At 32.4% G+C, this 18,905-nt stretch overlaps 1 protein-coding gene across 1 annotated transcript in view; it reads right to left on the minus strand.

Moving 5' to 3' along the window:
• Window positions 1–18,905, minus strand: part of LOC150107235 (prominin-1-like) — a 49,831-nt gene that overhangs the window by 12,080 nt on the left and 18,846 nt on the right. The window contains exons 7-16 of the mRNA XM_090391091.1: window positions 18,320–18,383; window positions 16,400–16,485; window positions 13,611–13,681; window positions 11,131–11,283; window positions 10,627–10,759; window positions 9,759–9,829; window positions 7,944–8,013; window positions 7,407–7,544; window positions 3,925–4,059; window positions 1,233–1,286 (exon numbers count right to left, since the gene is read on the minus strand). Of these exons, the coding sequence (XP_090247217.1) occupies window positions 1,233–1,286; window positions 3,925–4,059; window positions 7,407–7,544; window positions 7,944–8,013; window positions 9,759–9,829; window positions 10,627–10,759; window positions 11,131–11,283; window positions 13,611–13,681; window positions 16,400–16,485; window positions 18,320–18,383 (975 nt within the window). The remainder of the gene's footprint in view (window positions 1–1,232; window positions 1,287–3,924; window positions 4,060–7,406; window positions 7,545–7,943; window positions 8,014–9,758; window positions 9,830–10,626; window positions 10,760–11,130; window positions 11,284–13,610; window positions 13,682–16,399; window positions 16,486–18,319; window positions 18,384–18,905) is intronic.

The raw sequence follows: 18,905 nt of genomic DNA on the forward strand, positions 1-18,905 counted from the left end.
CATTAATTTCCTACCTTCCCTCGTATATACGCAAAACATACTTTGCTGTATGTGTGTGTGTGTGTGTTAAAATTTTCATATTTTTCCTTCCCCATATCCTAGAGGAAAAATATTAATTACTCAGAAGAAATGAAAGCCTGTATAAAAACAAAACCAGCAGTGAACACAAATAGAAATAATAATAGGGCTACATAATAAGGGTCATTATAGCAGACTACTTTATATTAAGTACCGTTACTGTGGGATGTTCAGTAGTACAGCATAAACCAGATCTTCTTCCTATGATAGATTTTAGGCCAAGTGGCATATTTCGGTTGCAAGCCATCTATCAAGAGATAGATCTCTTAATTTTCCGATTTTTTCCCATTTATTTTATATCTGTATTGTATTTTTGACAGTCTGTTATTACTCATTCTATTTAGATGTTGTCCCCACTTTTTTATCTATTTACTTATATAATACTTAATCGTTTTGTATTAAGGGATTGTAAAATTTCTTCATTCCTTTCATAGTTCTACTTGGATTTTCTCACTTTTTCTGAGAAACCTGATTGAATTCGCTTTTTATCTTTCTTTTTATGTTTCTCTTCCATATAATAAATCTTAGTTTAAACAGGATGTAAAGTAAATAATCTGATTCTGGTGTGTTTTATAAAAGTGAACGTTTAAATATATTATTTATTATGCCATTCACTTTAACAAAATTTTATATTTTAATAGCTATCATTTTCATCATCATATAAGTCACATCCCAGGTATTTTGAAAGTATTTACTTGTTCGAATATTTTATTATCTGAAATCAACAGAGGGAAATGGACAAAATCCTGTGAAGTGATTTGTTCTTTAAACGATTGAAACATAAAATGATTAATCTATGAGAAAGGAGAAAGCACAGGAATTATTATACATAGCGAAAGTAAGTTAAACACAAGCTAGTAAGCCTATTTAGCTGTTGCTAAATTTTGCTTTTACTAGTGCGGAAAATTAACGCAAAGACATAAAATAAATAAAATAAAGCCGCAAAATCTTAATATTCTTATAGTAATGTTATAAGCTTTCTAGGTTAGGTCTCTCCGCAAGTTTTAAATACTGTCTTAAAGTGCTATTTCAGTTTAGAGACAAGAAACTATAATAGATTAATTTAAGTATTAGTTTACTTATGAAGTATTTAAGAATAACATTTCTTACAATGTCAGGAAACATTACTATAAAATAACGAAAAGTTTATGTACCTTTAGCTCTCCCACCACTTCGGTTGAGGCTGCAAGTTTGTTTTTTAATTGGAGCTATAAAAATTAAACAAAATTAAGTGCATGCATTTTCACCTTTGAAATTTAAATTAATTTTATATAAAAATCATGCTATTTATAATTGCCTTTTGTATATTTGAAAATTAATTTCCTTATTATATTCACTTGTTAAGTTTCCATAGTATAATAATAGCAGAGAATGACTACGTTGGGATAATAATATTGCGTCCTGTAAAGGTCGCAGAGATCATCCGATTTGGCATCAATGTGTAGTTAATGGAAAGAAGACTGAGACTGATTTGGTGAAGGATTGCAGCTGAAAAAAATGTGAACGAGATTATGAGCCTAGTTACCGAGAGTATTGGGTTGTGTTGCTTGCATTATGCAAGCAACGAAGGCTGGTCAAGTCCATGCATTATGTTTCTTAATTGCTTGCGTTCTAAGGGTATGATTTTTCTGTTTTCCGGATTAAAAATCCAAGTTTCTGGGAAGGAAAACCCTGCTAACTACGTATGAAGCCAGTAAACTCTACTTGAGTTGAAAATTTCTTCTGAAGGTTCCTCCCATTCTCGACTGGTCAGTCACCTAGAACAGAACTGGCATCTAGAGGGTAACCGAGAAGGCAAACTGGTCGAGAAAAAGCTCCAAAATGTTTTGGCCGAATGTCGAGGATTATGAGATACATTGATAAGCGGATTGGCATTTCGATTTAGACCACTACTAAGAGCAGATATTTCGCATCACTTTCAATATAATCAGAAGAATTAGAACAGTAATTACTTTTGTGTATGTTAAATTTCTCATAATGTATGTAAACCCATGTTTAATGCAATCTTTATGTCATATGAATGTAAACAATTGTAAGTAGCAACAAAAATAGTTCGTTTTAAACTATATGCATTTGTCGTTAAGGGTGCACGTTCCTGCACAATTATCTTAATTTAGAGAATTATTTAATTAACTATTATGGAAAACATTACATCACGTTTTTTATGAGTTACAAATCATCATGGACAATGAAGCACATCTGATTGTTGTTTTGTATGGATCTAAATTTTTTTCTTTATCGACACAAAAAGAGATCGAATAAAAAAAAGTGATTGTCTTACATTTTGATCTATTATCACGCCTCTCACTCGCGACATTCATATTATGAGGCTAATTTTTAAATAGGATTCACTTCGTGTTGGATTTTTCCTTTCATTAAAGCTAAAAGTAACTTTAAGTTCAAAATATTGTTTTCAGCACTTTTGTATCTTTTTCCTAGGTGAACTTATCTCTCGTGCATTTAGTACTTTGACTAAGTTAACAGTTTAATGAACAGAAAACCCTTCAAGGCTAAATAACAATAGCTGAACTTTTATAAGTAACTCAGCCTTCTAATTAGCAGTCTTATAATTGACGATGAAATTCATTATCACCTCAAACTTTCCATAAATGTTCAGTCTACTGTCTGGCTCAATTCCCATGGTCTATTGGTTAGACAGAGGGCACGTTGTCCAATCCAGCATGCAGGTTGTCTAGGTCATGTATAAATAAAGAAAACCATTGCTTAGAATCCTGCATAAAGACAGAGACATTACCATACTTCACTACTTCCAAACTGATAGCTAATAAAGTTTGATGACAGAAAAATGCCATTTTTCTGTCATCACATAATGTTTCCTATCGTGCTGCTCAAGGCACAAGTTTAGCTTTGGCTTGTTCTTGTTAGTCTTACATACCTAAGATTGAGCAGAGAAAAAGTAAGCAGAAACTGATTTAAGCATTTGGCAACCGCAAACTAGATGCAAATGTCCAGCAGATTCAGTTTTCTACATGAAACCAAATACCTGATGTATTACGTAAACATTTACACATTGTGATTTTGTATTTTAACGTAAACTTTTGAATATGAATATACTTTTGTTGTTGTTATTATTTTTTTAGTACTGTACATTACAAATTTATCTTTTCATAAGTTATAAGTTATTCTTCTCTTGCAGCTTTGCATATTCATCTATCCAGGCAAAACCATGATAAAAAAACATGGTATACTGTTTGATATATCTGTATATAGCAACGCAGTACTTATTGCAGTAAAAGAATAAATCGCATAATGTATCCTTGTACTCTAGGATTTGAATTGCAGTTGTGTTTGATTGTACCATATGACCGAAGGGTGCTTATATTGTATGACAGCTTTGATTGTCGGTTTAAATTCGTTATGGCATCGATGTTCTTGCCAATGTCATATATTTTCTTTAACCTCTCTACAGGCCATGGTGGATGACATAGTGAGACCAAATGGCACTTCTTATCCATGCTATTGAATAGGTGTACAGAATCGCATCCAGATTTTGTTGGACTCTATAGACGTCTTAGCCGGTTGGGGTGTTGTCGGTAGGTTTCGAGCATCAATAAATTTTCATTGTCTGGTGTGAGATTACAACCACGCTTATTGAATAATCGAAGTAGTTATAAAAACGTTCCAATTTCATCATTAAAGCAGGAAATTGGATATTTAAACCTTAGTCTACCACTCAGTAAAAATATCAGGCATAAATAAAATGTATACCCACAATAATAAATAAATAAATATATAATGAAATTTCAATCACTACAACACAGAATAATTTTAAGTTATAAACGTGGCGTTTAAAACAGTTTTTTGAATTTGGATGAGAATATTTACCAGTGTAGAGCCATCGACTGCCTTCACTGTTTCGTTTATTTTCTCTTTGATGATTTTGAAGTCTTCTTCCGTCAAGGCAACGAGTAACTCATCTCTGATTTTTGTTAGGCTTTGAAAAGTTGTATCGCTTTCAAGCTGTAAAGAGAACATTAATTGAATACTCGTATACTGCTTACTCATTAATAGGAAAACATTTTACTAAAATGTTGCGTGTATGAATTTCTGAACCTATGGTTGTAGTGGAAATCCGACCTATCAAACATCAGCCTACTTCCCAACACAGCAAACAAACCAATAAATAATAACTAACCGGTGTCATCTTCAGATAAGCTTGACAAATAAGCTTCGAGGATGAAAGCCGAGAAATTACATTTCATCCAAGATCAACGAAAAAAAAAAGGAAAAAATATTCATATATTACATTTAAGCCCTGTAGTTATAGCGCTTAAATACATTAAATCAAATTGTAAATATATATAGCTCAGTGTTAAATGTAAAAATGCTGTTAAAAAGTAATATTATTCTGCCGCAGGAACAATAAATTACCAACCATAGTAACTATTATTAATACATTATACAGAAAAAAAAGAAAAATGTTTACGAATTTCATTGTTACAAAAAAAAATCCTCTCTTTTTTCTAACCTGTTGTAAATATGTAATCATAATTTTAGTAATAAAAAAGGATAGAATTTAAAAAAAAATGTAATCAGTGTATGTATCATATATAATGAAATGTATAATAAAATGTATATTAAATTAAATATAATAAAAATATTTATAATATTTAATTATAATAAAATATTAAATAATAAAAAATATTAAGTGATACTTTCAAGGAGTCCAAACACTCATCGAGGGAGGGGGCCTGCTCTACAACTCTCCATCTCCACTACTCAATCCAGCAGCTACACCAACGGCATCTACTGCTCACCCGCACCACTAGTATTTTCACAGACCATCACAAACACCCATGCCCTCGGCGTGATTCGAACCAGTGGCTTTTTGGCGGTAGAGCAGATATAATAACCACTCCGCCAACTAGGCCGACATTATTCAGTATGTTATTATAATGTTATTATATTATTCATTATGGATCACATTATGCAGGAAAGCGGTATTAAGCCTGATATCAAAATTGGAAATGCTAATTCCAGCTCTTTACTTTACGCAAATGATGTTATACTTCTAAATAAATCCACTAGAAGCCTGAAAGATTCCCTGAATAAATTGAATAACTGTTGTAATAGATATGGTATGAAGGTCAGCAATAAAAAGACAAAGACAATGAAAATAGGCAGAAACATTGAAAATATCAACTGCATTGTGAATGAAGAACGTATAGAACAAGTAAAACATTTAAGCTACTTAGGTAGGATTTTTAGTGAAGATTTTAAATTAAATATGGAAATAGACAACAGAATCAATAAAGCTGGTATGTTAGGGGTCAACTGAATAAATTCATATGGAGTAAGAGAGAAATTAGTTAGAACACTAAATTAGCTGTATACAAGACAGTGTTCAAACCAGTTTTAACTTATGGATCCGAGAGCTGGATCAGAAGTAAAACACTTGACCAAAGACTAGAGACCGCAGATATGAGAGTCCTGAGAAAGATTATAGGCGTGAACAGATGGCATCAATGGCAATATCATATTAAAAACGAGGATATTAGGAAAGAACTTGAAATTGTTAGCATCCAGGAATGCGTTAGCAGAGCTAATCTCAGGTGGTACGGTCACTTATACAGAATGGGCGAGGAAAGATTAGCAAAACAAGCATTCTTTTCCTCTGGGTCTTTTTTTGGCAGGCCGGGGGGAAAGATTCGGAGGAAGACCAAGATGTAGGTGGATTGCAGTAAAAAGCGCCTTAAAAGACAATATAAGATCTGATCATGTTGGGGTCTTGACAGATAACAGATTGATTTCGAGGAAAATTGTAGATAAGAAGTTAGTATTGATGTGTAAGTTTTTCATGTAGTATCCTTTTAGAGTATGTCAGGAATTTGATGATGATGATGATGATGATGATGATGATGATAATGGAATTATATTTAACTACCGAACTATAGATATTTGCTGCCAGATGTGTGATAGCTAAACTATCCGAATGAATACTCAATAGCATTATGTTCAACATAAACAGAGGGGAAAGGGAGAATTTTAAGACAGTTTTATTAGATATTTATTTTATTTTATTAGATTTTATTTTTATTAAGATGGGAATTTTCTGAGAATTCCTCGATGGAAACCCAGTCAAAGACTTAGAAATGTTGAGTGCAACAGAACAGTCTTCTCCAGTCTTTTCCATATGGCTTGGGCAGAGATGGATAATGCAGGTAAGTGAACTGCTGCTCTAGGTCTTCATTGGCGAAATCGTTATTAGTAGGACACCCCAGGGTAAAAGAGAAGGAAAGGAATAATAATAATAATAAGATATATGGTATGTATGTATATATATATATAATTAAATAAATATAAAATTATTGCAAAGAGGAAAATCTTTATTGTGCCCAAAGCACGAATACACTATAAGTTTACAAAAGCCATTTAATGGGTGGAAGTTTTATAAAAAATAATGTTATTGCTTTTATCCTGTTGGGTGGATGCCAGCTGATTATTATATTCTAGTTCAGGAGCACATATCTTAGGTTCAGTTGACGGGATACTATCATGACCAGAAACTTTTTTTAGTATCCAAGTTGAAGATTCTTTCTATGTCTTTCTGGTTAAAGGCCGCGCTAGGCATGTTATCTATTTTCCCAGTTTAAGATGGATTTGATACGTATAGTAGTTTACTAAAAACTAAAAGTAAATATAACCTTTACTTTTAGTTTGATTTTAGTAAACAAAAATCAATTTTTCATTCAACGTTTAAACAAACCGTTTAAAAATTGGCAAATTAGCAGAAAAAGTCTTTAACTTGGCAGTAATCGACACGAGTGCAAAATAATTGCTCGACTAGTTGATATCTTCATTCTGAATTTTTAACGAATAAAGAATGTTAATTCATAAAATATGTAAGCAACTCTGCAGTTTTATTCGCATGAAAATACAATACGAGAATTCACTGCTTGCAGTGTAGAAGAGAACGGATTTTGTATTTACATCAGATAATTGACACCTAGGAGAATCGAATCCAATGTGTTTTTCATCCCCTCCCTAATCTTAAAATATTCAGTTTTCATTCCGGTTAATGTATATTTATCTTTAATTGATATTATTCCTTTTATATTTAAATTTATTAATTTTGTTACTTGTTTTTATCATCATTTTTATGCATATTTCTTCATTTAATTACACATCGGCATAATTATTTAACAGTCAGATAAAATTTAGCGTATTGATCCTCTGTAGCGATTGTCAGAATGAGAATGATATGCACTTATGTGTACTTTTCCTTCAGAAAAATAAATAAATAAGCAAAGTGATGTAATAACAAAAATACACGTATTGGTTCCTAAGTAGTAATAAACGTTTCTTACCTTCATCTTGATTTCCTGTAAATTTTGTAGCAAACCATCACAAGCATTTATAATATCAACAAATTTGCTTGCAATTTTATCGGCAGTTTTCAACACATTGTCAGTATCAAATTCGCCCATTTCGTTTTCAATTAATTCCTAAAAAATAATAAAAATTATGAAAATTAGATTTTATCAATGAAATCGAATTAAGAACACAATTTATATGATTTGTATAGTCGAATAATCAAAGATGTATTATTAAAAAAATAAATAAAATAAAAGATTTTCATTCTAGAATGAGGACACTGAGTGAGTATACTTTACTTACTAACTTTTATACATTTCTAATATCGTGTCGAATTTATTCAGAATGCTGTAGACGTTTACATTATATTAAGCCTTCAAACTGAAGAATAATCATCGATATTTTAAATATAAGAATTTAATTAGCACAATCTATAATACGTTTTATACAAAAATATATAAAAACTACATTTGAAAAAAAAAATCAATTATCAAAATTATACATGACATAAATTTCAGAACTTTTCTTACCTCAAGATTTTCTATTCGACTCAAATTTAATGAGAGGGCCTCAACTATTGGACTATTATTAGCGCATTTGCTATAAAAGAAAATATGATTACTGTTTGATTTATGACGACATCAATAATATAATTATATTTAGTAAAATACACATCAGCCATAAAGAAAACGAGAGGGATTATACTCAGTTTACATTCGACGAAGTAATATTTCTTATCTTATCTCGCGTGTTTCGACTTTGTGCTACTGTCTTATATTATTTAGGAAGAAAATGAAGTCTAGATTTAGAAAGCAGGACCGGTTCGATGTCATTGAAACTTGTATTAAATTTTATATTTCTCCGGTTGTGTGAATAGCTCTTCCTGTTCAGTTACAGTGCGCAAAAAAAGGCAGAAGTTGAATATCGTTGTTTACATTTAGTACAAAACTAAGGAGGTTATTACGAAAGAAAATTCAACAGATATTTTAGAAAAGTCATTGCTTTTAGTTTTGAAATACTGAATTTGAAAAACAGTCTGAAGAAGTGTTTAATTATTTCTGTGCAGTCACTGCCTGTAAATCATGAATATTTCTATTATCTGTTCCTAAAGAAATTTATTATAATTTTCTTCTGCAAGAAGGACGCGCAAAATTGGATTTGTAGGATTATGCTTAGAATGCTCTTTTCACGTTCCGCAATATTGGCATGTGATAATACCTCCTCCCCCCGAGGGGGGGGTATTATCACATGCAATTAGACGCAGAACACACGTGTATATGTGTGTTCTGCGTCTAATCAATGCTGAATAGAGTGTAGAGTTAATTTCAATTCAGTCGCATCTTCTATTCTGCCTCCCCCCATTAATCTAATCTTCTTGGCATCCTCTTGTATGTTGTTGTTGTCCTTCATCTTTTTAATATGACCAAAATCCGCTGAGGAGAACTCAGCCTTTTTCCTCTCGCTCTAACAAATTTTCCACACTCTTGGTTTATTTCACTCGTTACTTGTGTAGTTCTTATTCATTTAGCTATCATTTGCTGTTAAACCTTTCAATTTTGCTTCCATTTAAAATAAACGTTTAAATTTTGCTTATTAAAATGAAAAATTTCACAAATCTTGCATTTTTGCGCCATGTGTGTGTCCTGTAAATAATGATTAGAGTAAAATATGGACGAAGGTTTTGGAACCTTAGATAGGTTAAGAAGTTAGGTCTCATTTTTTACGCTATAGACTAAACATTATAATGTCTCCAGTAAGGGTGGTGGTCTTGTACATGTAAATAACAACAGTCTAATAGTTATATCCAAATATTGATGGAAATATTTGACTATTTTGCCATCTCTATTTTAATTATTGTTATAGTTTATACTTAAGTCAGCTTAAACTGCGATTGTTATTCTAATACGCAGTTTACCCTGGTTACTGAACCTTCTCGGAATCCCCCCAAAACCATCCATAAATCTGGACGTCTATAGACATCTCGCTAAACCTGGATACGATTCTGTAACATCCGTTGAATAACATGGAAAAGAAGTGCAATTTGGTCTCACTATTTCATCCACCTCTCTGGTCGGGAAGTTAAATCCCAACAAACGATGTGTTATGCGCATTATATCACGAGAACTGTTGGTTTCATTTTCTTGGACCTTCCCATTAAGAATGATATACAGTATATATATATATGACAACAGGATAGGATTTAATTATGTTTTATTTAAGTTTGCACTTCAGATATGGTCACTTAAAATAGCATCCTAAGCGTATTTAATTACATAGTTAAAAGAAATGCAAATATTACAATTTCACAAATATTTACTATAATTTCGTACGATTTCTGTACTAACCTGATCACTTCACTGGGAACAATATTTTGCAGAAACTCATTGCCATGAGTTGATATCAACTTTGACGCTATCTGAAAAGAAATAAAATCAACAAAGATTAAGGATGTATTTTAAATTTATTCGATCTCTAGAAAAAAATTTGAGAGGAAAGTATTAGTTAGACAATCTCCACATATTGTCATCGAATTTTCAATAAGCCTTCAAAAATAGAAATAAAACCTAAACCTATACGATCCGCTGATTAAATCATAACTAACATCGAGTTAATCTCGGTGGTGTTGTTTTAATCTGATGAAAATACAATTAAAATCGATTTTAATCTGGTGAAACTACAGATGAATAATTATTACAATTATTAAACGCACTGCGCATATGCAAAATATTATTGAGCTAGACTTACTGGTTTTATTCGATGTATTGTCTAGTGTCATTTACTGTAAAGCTTACTTTACTTCACAAAAACGATTTAAAATAACAACACATGGAAAGATGACAAATCATCATACATCACGTGTCAAGCAGACTCGATCTACATGGAGGACAAAACATCTGGTCACTACTCCTATTTTCAGTTTGTCAAATTCACGATCCACTGTTCGCATCTTTCATAAATTTCTCTCTTTCACTTCACGTCCAGTCACACAAACTAGTAAGTATCGCTTATTTCACAAACTAACTAGTATCGCTTATTGCGTTTGAGAAACACTTTAAAAGCAAAATAAAAAATAAATAGTATAAAACATGAAATCATCAATTATGTTAGATATATTTAAAAAAAAAAGATATATCGTTAAATAGATATTGTAAAATATTTTAATTAGTTCTAAATTTTCTATAATTTGACATAATTATTCAATAAAAGAATTACTTGGTTCACTGTAGTCATGTCATCTTCATACAATGGATTACATATGAACAGATGAGCAGTGCTTCCAACTGAGAATAACGCCATCAACAGAAGCATCAAAAGGAAGCAAAGTATCAAGTATATATACGAAGCTCTGTCAAAAGAGAAATGCAATAAAATTTAATATAATATTTGTTAACTCCAGATTATTCTTAAATATAGCAGATTTATTTATTTCGTTTTATAAATTTGCAAAATAAACTACTATTCCTATTCGGATTCTTCTATGTATCAGCAAGTGTCTTCTTCCTTCAATATATAATCACCTAAATTACTTCTAAAAATGTGCTTGCTTGCCTTACGAGTTTGTTTCCGATTTCCCCACTATTTGTTCTTTACTTCTTATATAATATGGCAAATACAGAAAAGCAACCATATTCGAAAATTGGAAAATAAAAGACACTGTTATCACAAGGTATTTGCATTTATTAATAAAATTACGAGAAGAAATAAATAAATACTTACAACATTAAAAGATTCCCACCAAAATTGGAGTAGGAGGATCTATCGTCTGCGTATCTTTTCTTGTCATGGCCACATGCTCCACATATTAAACCAATGAATAATACAGTTGTTGGCAAAAGAAGGAGCAAACCAAATCCTATTGCTCCCCACCATCTGTCGGCAAAAAAAGTGATATTCTTAAACCAACTGTATTTCAATATATAATTATATTCTCTTATTTTATGAAAGTATATTTTTTTGTCTATATATATTAAATCACAAACAAACATTACACGTCAATATTCTTTTTGAAGGGGTTGTGGAATTCATCTGCCGGATGTCTTAATGTAAATATTTCATAACGGCTTAGAAGGAAACTAATACAAGCCAGATGATGCAAATGTCACAATCATACTGAATAGAGCTTGGATTTTGAAGAAGAAATTTTGAAAATGGTATCAGAAAACAAAATGTATAAATAGGATGTTTACACCACAGATAACCATAATCACATAAAATTGAACATTCGATAAAATTGTTAAACTGGAATGTCAAACATACGGAAGATTACAGTACATTTAAAATGATTATTGTTCATATGTCAGAAACCGAAAATCATAATTATCCACAATACTTGCAGAAATACTGAGTTCATTAAATGGAACGTATAATGAACAAAATAAAATAATTTTGTTTGCAATGACGGCAAGTTTGCTAATTAAAATGTTCCAGGATCCGTTGTTCACATCAAATTATAACATATTATTCAATGACGAGAAATGAACTCATCGGAAGAGAAATGGAGAAAGAATTCGAACATTTTGTTAAAGATTATTTTCGTTTCCACGAAACGAAAATCGTCTGACTCACTGAATTATAGATGAATATCAGAACTATAAAAGGACGGGAAATTGTCATTCTTCTTACCGTTTTTATAACGATAACAGAACAGGAAAACAATTCCCCTATTATCTCTCTCTCTCTCTCTCTCTCTGATTGTGTTTCATTTATTAAAAACCACAAAAAAGGGTTACCATAAAACCATGATAGGAACATAATTTTTATTGACGATTTCATTTCAAGATTTATCATATCGACTTGAAGTAAATGATGGTGGCAAAAACAACTGATGGGCGGCATTGTGGGCCTTTTATTGGTTCCTGGTCACTATTCCACCGTCATAGGTTTAACAATACCTCAGAGATTTTGGGCTATTTTCTTTAAACATGATCAACAGATGGTTGTTGGGCGGTGGTGTTGTTTGTAACCCACATTCTAGTTCGTTCCGAAGATGTGCTGATTGATTACGGTCAAGTTTCTTTTCGGTCCCATCTAGTTATTCCACATAATTTCCTCTCATCATGTCGCGATTACGTCTGCAACATGGCATTGAGCATCGTCATGATACTTGGGATTATTTGGGAGGCCAGTAAAGTGTGGTGACCTTCATGTCCACAAACCACGCAGTTACAGCAGCATCCTTATGACACAGTGTATTGTCGTGATGAAAGAGACAATGGTCAGTTTCGTAGAAACGCCACAAAGCAGGAAGCATTGCAAATATTACGTTATACTGAGTGTAGCATATGACTACTCGCTACTGGAGGTGGTCTAAAGTGGCTTGAAAAGTTTCTTGTTTCTCTCTAGAGCAGGATTTCCAGATTAAATTAAAATAAATAAAAATATAGGCAAATGAATAAAATAAAATTAAAAAAATTAAAATCTTCTCGTATTCCAGCCAACGTGTACTGGGTGAGATAAGAGCATTTATTGGTTTGAATCCTTTTGAGATGAGAAGAACATTAAAAAAAAAAACTTTCATGGATGCCACATAAAAGATGTATCAGCGATGTACCAACCTTCCACCAATGTACAATTTCCTACTGTACTACTTTCTCTTCGATCTGTTCAATTACATCAAACCTGAGAGTCATCAACATAGACTCATTGTCGTAATGCATCCCATCCCAAAATACAGACACCATATTCGTTCAGATTGTCCTGGAGACTTACAACATTATTTTCACTCCTCGTAGAACTGCACAGCCCTTTTGTTCGCGGGTAAATAACTACATATCACACTAAAGGAATCAAATATTTTTTAATTTGTATTCATTATTGCAATATGAATAAAATTCGTTTTCATTTTGGAAAGGCTAAATAAATTGAATTAATTTAGTATGTCTCCAACAAAAATTTAGATATACGAGTACATTTCTGAAATTGAATCGTGCACTAATTTATTCCATAGTTTTGAGTACAACACAAACTATTATTAAATATTTGCAGACTACATCAGAATTATCTTTCGCTAGTTAAATGCTATTTGGGAAGTTAGAAGTTGCCGGAAATTAATAAAATTGTTTCTCACTTTTCATATACATACAGAGCCAGCATTGTTCTAATTGTTTCTATCTGTGAATATATAAGTAGATTTAGCGGTAGGGGTAATAATAATTTCAAATTAGTATGTAATGTAATATATATTAATAAATACTTACATCTTCCTTCCGGTTTTTGTTTCTTTATAATCATCGTAAAGGTTTCTTATTTCGTCCACTTTCTTGGTGAACTATGAAAATTAAAAATAAATAAATAAACAAAAAACGTACTTATTCCCTTTTGTGTATATTAGAGATATTTTGCATTGCTATGAGATATTTTCATTGCTTGGAGATATTTTGCATTGCTATGAGATATTTTCATTGCTTGGAGATATTTTGCACATCTCAATGGAAAACATGTTGAATAAGGTGTTCCGGGCATCGACTGGAACACTAAACTGCACAAAAACATTCAGAAGTGAGGCTCACACTATAGGTTTCCATGGTATGATCGCAATACGATAGCCGCACATTACCCGAAACTGCCTGCAGCGTGGTGTTCAGTGTTCACTTATACGCTCTTTGCACCTGGAAATATGCCCAGGTGCAAAGAGCGTATAAGTAGGATGTTTTAAGCTTAGAAAGCTATGTTATGACGAATGACGCTATATACCTTCTACCAAGCAGTGGTCATAGCGGATTCTCTGTGAACCTCTCTTATCGGCGTATGTAAGAGAGGTTCACAGCGTATCCACCAACTATGAAATTTGGAGGTGGCAGTGTGACGGTATGGTTTGGCCTAGGATCTCAGTTTGTGGGGTCCACGAATATTGAATCACGAGGTATCTGAACATTCCGAATAATGCAATGCTTCCTGCTTTGTGGCGTTTCTACGAAACTGACCATTGTCTCTTTCATCACGACAATACACTGTGTCATAAGGATGCTGCTACTGTAACTGCGCGGTTTGTGGACATGATGGTTAATACACTTTGCTGGCCTCCACAGAGCTCTGATCTCAACACTATTGAACATCTGTGGTATGAACTGGAGAGTCAGGTGAGGTCAAGGGACGTCCGCCCGAAAATAGCCCAGGACCTGATTACATGCCAGGAGGGATGGTCCAAAATTCCCACTGATCGCTTTCGTACGCTTGTGGAAATATGCCCAATAGGAATCCTGCGGTAATCGCAGCTAAAGGAGATCTTACATCTTATTAAGTTGACTGCCATATATATATATATTGGTTTTATTTACTCCATTTCCCAAGTAAGCAAACAGACAAGTCAGTCAAGTTTGTGCCTGCAAGTGTTGCAAGTCTAGCTGATCCTGTCTTTAACATATATTATACCCAAGGTAAAAAACTTTCTACATCTATCTCTCATCCTGAGATTTTTATTTAATAAGGTCAAAGCACCTTATGGTAACTTGTTTTGGTAAAATACTTATAAGCTCTGTATTACTTAAAACTTAGTATTTCTTAGCCTGGCTCCCACTAATGTGACCTCAATAAAGGTTGAAACTGGTCTGGGTAGTGGCCCCTTGCCTTTAATACATAGCATCGTACATCTCCTCCAGGAGATGTGCTTTGCATTAAAGGTAAATATTAAGAAGAGTGATCAGAGCTTATACCACCTTTACCACGAGTTGCCTTGGTGTTGCACTACGTACAGGATCAGCTAGACTTGCAACACTTGCAGACGCAAACTTGACTGACTTGTCTGTTTGCTTTCTTGGGAAATGGAATAAATAAAACCAAGTTTATATTTAAAATAACTTGGTATCTTTCTTTAACATATATTATACCCAAGATAAAAAACTTTCTACACACACACACTGAGTGGGAACGTTATTACGAATAACTTCCCATTTAGGAAGAAAATATACCATTCCTTAAGACGTTGAGTCTTAAGGAATGGTTTATTTTCAAGCGGCCGCAGTTTGATATATAAATCAGGCAGATATCCGATTGTCTGTTTTCTTGTGTTTGATGTATCGGAATGGATAAAAGACGTGACTTAAGTGATTTTGAGCGTAGTATGATTTTCGGTACCACACGTACCGGTGCCACTCACAAACGTCTGATCTTCTGGGCTTTTTATTGGCAAGAGTATTTATAGTGTAATAACCAGGCAACTTCAAGTTAACGGCAGTCCTGTGGACGGAAATAACTCATTGATGCAGGTAGCCAGACAGGAATGTGCAAGGTGTGTGAAACGTGACAGTTCCAAAACCAGTCAAATAGCAGCTGATCAACACCGGCGGTGGTGGTGTGGTCAGAACGTTATAAATTGTCACTAAAAAACACGTGTACTAACCACAGCGATAAGTTTTAATACGTAAATATTTCATCCCAAGCATCTTGGGACATCCTCAGTACAGTAATTCAAACAATACTAGGAATAACATACGTTAGGGAGCATGATTACAATGGAATCTCAATATGCGTTCAGTAGCGTGCTATAGACTTTAATAACTGAAAAAAAAAAGATAATATAATTAAAGAGATTATTAATTTATTACAAACTCATCAACTAGATCTATAACTTGTTACCTTCCCCTAAAGACAAAAATTCTGTTATAAATTGTGTTTATATGCACACACACACACACACACACACACACACACACACACACACACACACACACACACACACACACACACACACACACACACACACACACACACACACACACACACACACACACACACACACACACACACAGAGGGAGAGAGAGAGCTGAGTTTTTTTTTTGTAAACAGCTGCTCTTTAGCACATCAAAACACGAAAGGAACTATATAAAAATATAATTTAATTTTAAACTTACTTTCATAAGTCTCTCTCTCTCTCTCTCTCTCTCTGTGAAACTAATCCTGATCTATATCAATAAATTAAATTAACGTATTAAGATTTTAAAACGTTTTCGAGCTACAGACCCCGTGACAGATAGATTATTTTAATCACCTTTTCAGAAAAATTGCTAATATCTTTTTCCAGCATGTCGACATCCACCTCATCTTTCATGGAACTATCTATTTTTTGTGTAGCATCTATGAAGTAAGAAAAAATAAATTAGTTAATGAGATATTGTTCAATAAACTGTAAGGTATAATTTTTCAAAAAATATATCAGTAACTTTATCATTTTAACTAAAAGCATTTTCATTCCTGTTAATGTATATTTATCTTTAATTGATATAATCCTCTTTTATTTGAATTTACTAATTTTGTTACTTGTTTTTATCATAAAATTGTTATCAAGACTTCTATAATCACTCAGCGATTTGTAATTTTGTCACCAGCTACAATTATCTGCACTTTAATCTTCCTAATGATGCCTAAATTCTGCTTAAAGAAAACTGCTTAGTTAACAGTAAATCGATTTTTTAAAAGCATGCAAACTTCTACAAAATGTGAAGATTTATTTCCGAAAGTTAAAATGCCAATTCGTGAAACATTGTTCATAAAAATACAAATCGTTATGGTCAGAAACTCAAGCGCTGTTGTGTGAATGTTATTAATAGGCTACAAGTATCGTTTATTTCATTATAAACATAATGCCAACCATAATCCTGAGCATTAATACATCGAAGACATTATAAAGAAATTACTGAAAATATTAGTCTGTTTCACAATTGAATGGATAGAAGAGCGCAAATTAAGACTTCAAGCAATATGAATTGGTCACACATTTCAAATCAAAATCAAAAAATATGTGTTCGTGATGTTCATTTTGGTATGTTTAAAGTAAAATAAATGTTTCTAAGAGAAATAAAATAATTATTGTATCAATTTTAGTTAATTTGCTTTTTAAAATCTGTGTTCAGTAAATAAGCCTTCGTAGCTCAGTAGGCATAGACGAAGCCCTTCGGTCGGAAACACCTGAGTTCGATTACCGTCCATTCTCTGAAACCTTTATCTGGTCTCTTTCGACGAAAGTTGAATTAGTTGGTCTCATACTTTAGCTTGCACTACTCTTTTAAGTTGTGCAAGCTAAGGCAACTCCGATGACGAGGTTTGTATTCTCATGAGTTCCTGGTCAAACTTTCCAAACTATCCAAGTTTCCACATATATTCGGATTTTAAATAATGTCATATCTTTAATATCCATTATTTCTATATAACTCTTCTTGTTTTGGGATGTAATTATTTTTTATTTCAACTTTTAATTATTTCATCTCTACTGGAAACAAGTTTTATTACTTTTTGCATTTTGTTTTAAATGTTTGGTCGAAGATGATTCGAGTGGAATGCAATTGATGTGTCTTACTTTCACCTTACCAAAAGTCTCGAATAATAAGAAATTCTCTGCTATCGAGCCAAGTACTAAAGATAGAAATGATCTCTAGTAATTTAAATGATTACAAAGGAAGTGCACCCTTAGAACACTGAAAATAATCGCAGCTACCATATTGAACGTGTATTGAGTTTAGCATATTATTTGCAAGAAGTTGTAACTAAAAGTTCCTCATTAGGGACAGCACCCTTTTAGTTTATCAAGAGATTGCAAGGAATAAAACAATATAGAAATTGCTTTAGAGAAAGCTTGCTAAGATTGATTTTTAGAAACTTAATCGATGATATGGTGGTCAATCGTATCTGTTTAGTGTACTGTGTTAATTGCATGTATTTTTATGGGCAGCTTTCTTGTTTTGTTGAATAAAAACTTGTTTCCGAGAGTAAGATACGTTTTCAGTGCCATAGAAGACTGATTATTTCACTTTCATTGAACATCCAGAATTAGAAAAGCTTCATTTGTTTCGTAGATGGGATACAAACCCGACTATTTCCAACCAAACTGAGATATTTTCAGAAGTTATTAAGATATGTTTTCAAGAAAGTGCTAATCAATCTACTGCCTGCAGTTTGCTTGTTAAATACTTACTTGTTCTCTTTTCCAGTGATTCATTTTTAACGATTTCTGGAATTTTCTCCAACTCTTGTTCTGCCTGAAATAAGTAAATAAGTAAATATATATATGAATATTATATATTTAAAAAATATATTAGCATATAACATACTATTAAATTACGCATTAAATGAAATTCAGCATATAAAAAAAACTGCTTACAGTATGTCGAATAGATCGATTCAGTAAATATGAAGTGTGATATTATTTTTTATGTACTACTTTTTTTTTATTTCCAGCGGGTTTAAAGTGCACTCTCCTTAATGAAAACACGCTGATTGATTCTCCTGTTTATTGTTTTTGTACTTTCTTGATGTATAAACCATACCGAATTTGGTTCACAATTGCACAACGTAACAGGCAAGTTAAAGGCAGACATCGGTTTAAGAGAGCGGAGATTTAAATTAATTATTATTTTAAAAAAAACATAAAAGTAAACATAAAATTTATCCATTTTCATGGCTATTTATCCTATTTTTCTTTTACTCCTAAAAAAACAGGCAAAATAGCCACAACAATTAATATTAATTTAAAGGAGTAACATGAGATATTTAATAGAAAT

The sequence above is a fragment of the Typopeltis vanoorti genome, chromosome 4 (genome assembly GCF_054136105.1).
Source record: "Typopeltis vanoorti isolate ZY-2024b chromosome 4, IOZ_Tvanoo_1.0, whole genome shotgun sequence".
In the NCBI taxonomy this organism is placed as follows: domain Eukaryota; kingdom Metazoa; phylum Arthropoda; class Arachnida; order Uropygi; family Thelyphonidae; genus Typopeltis; species Typopeltis vanoorti.